The sequence below is a fragment of the Mastomys coucha genome, unplaced genomic scaffold, assembly GCF_008632895.1.
Source record: "Mastomys coucha isolate ucsf_1 unplaced genomic scaffold, UCSF_Mcou_1 pScaffold20, whole genome shotgun sequence".
NCBI classification, from domain to species: Eukaryota; Metazoa; Chordata; class Mammalia; order Rodentia; family Muridae; genus Mastomys; species Mastomys coucha.
In genome coordinates this window covers 123,754,544-123,755,194 of record NW_022196903.1, presented here as the reverse complement: position 1 = coordinate 123,755,194, position 651 = coordinate 123,754,544, and the positions used below count along the sequence as shown (strand labels likewise).

Sequence of the window (651 nt, the reverse complement as noted above, 5' to 3'; positions counted from 1 at the left end):
AAATGGTATTTAAAAGAAAATAAAATTTCCAAGGTTCTGACATTTCCTGTTTAAATTATTATTAATGAGTCTCTTCAAATATACTTTACTACTTGATTACAGCACTCAGGATGATATTTTCAAGTTATATCCATTTGCCTGCAAAATTCTGATATAATTCTGATTTAAAGGTGTTACTAGTAGGAAGTCATTTTAGTAAATGAACATGCTAGGAGTGAGCAGCGGGAGGACAGGACAGCAGGGAATGACACAGGAGTGCTGGGAACTTTTCCTGCTTATTCTTCTCTCATCAAACAGACAGATATTTCATCAATACCTATGTTATTGTTTCCTTTATAGAAGTTCATTCGGCACAAGTTTACTCCAGATAGTTACTGGATTGGATTGTCATATGACAACAAAAAAAGGGAGTGGTTATGGATTGACAATGGCCCATCCAAACTGTGAGTTTCTGAACCATTCACACCCTAACACTGGGGTGGGGATTGGGAGGATTGTGTGCAAAGGCTTTTCTCTCACTTCTCATGTCTTTCTTCATTTTCTATGTAGCTCACCAGTAAGGACATGTTGTATACAGCATAGTCTGAGCAAGTTTACAAAGGGAAAATAGATGTCAAAGGAACTGACAGAAAGTGGCTTAAGATGCACCTG

The 651-nt window shown here is 37.3% G+C and overlaps 2 protein-coding genes across 7 annotated transcripts in view; both read left to right on the top strand.

The window, feature by feature from the left end:
- The window catches only part of LOC116099679 (T-cell surface glycoprotein YE1/48-like), an 837,511-nt gene that overhangs the window by 110,508 nt on the left and 726,352 nt on the right, over positions 1–651 (top strand). The window lies entirely within an intron of this gene.
- The window catches only part of LOC116099680 (killer cell lectin-like receptor 5), a 100,424-nt gene that overhangs the window by 88,316 nt on the left and 11,457 nt on the right, over positions 1–651 (top strand). For both annotated transcript variants that reach the window (XM_031383613.1, XM_031383612.1), the window contains exon 5: positions 340–443. In XM_031383613.1, coding sequence (XP_031239473.1) covers positions 340–443 — 104 coding nt within the window. The remainder of the gene's footprint in view (positions 1–339; positions 444–651) is intronic.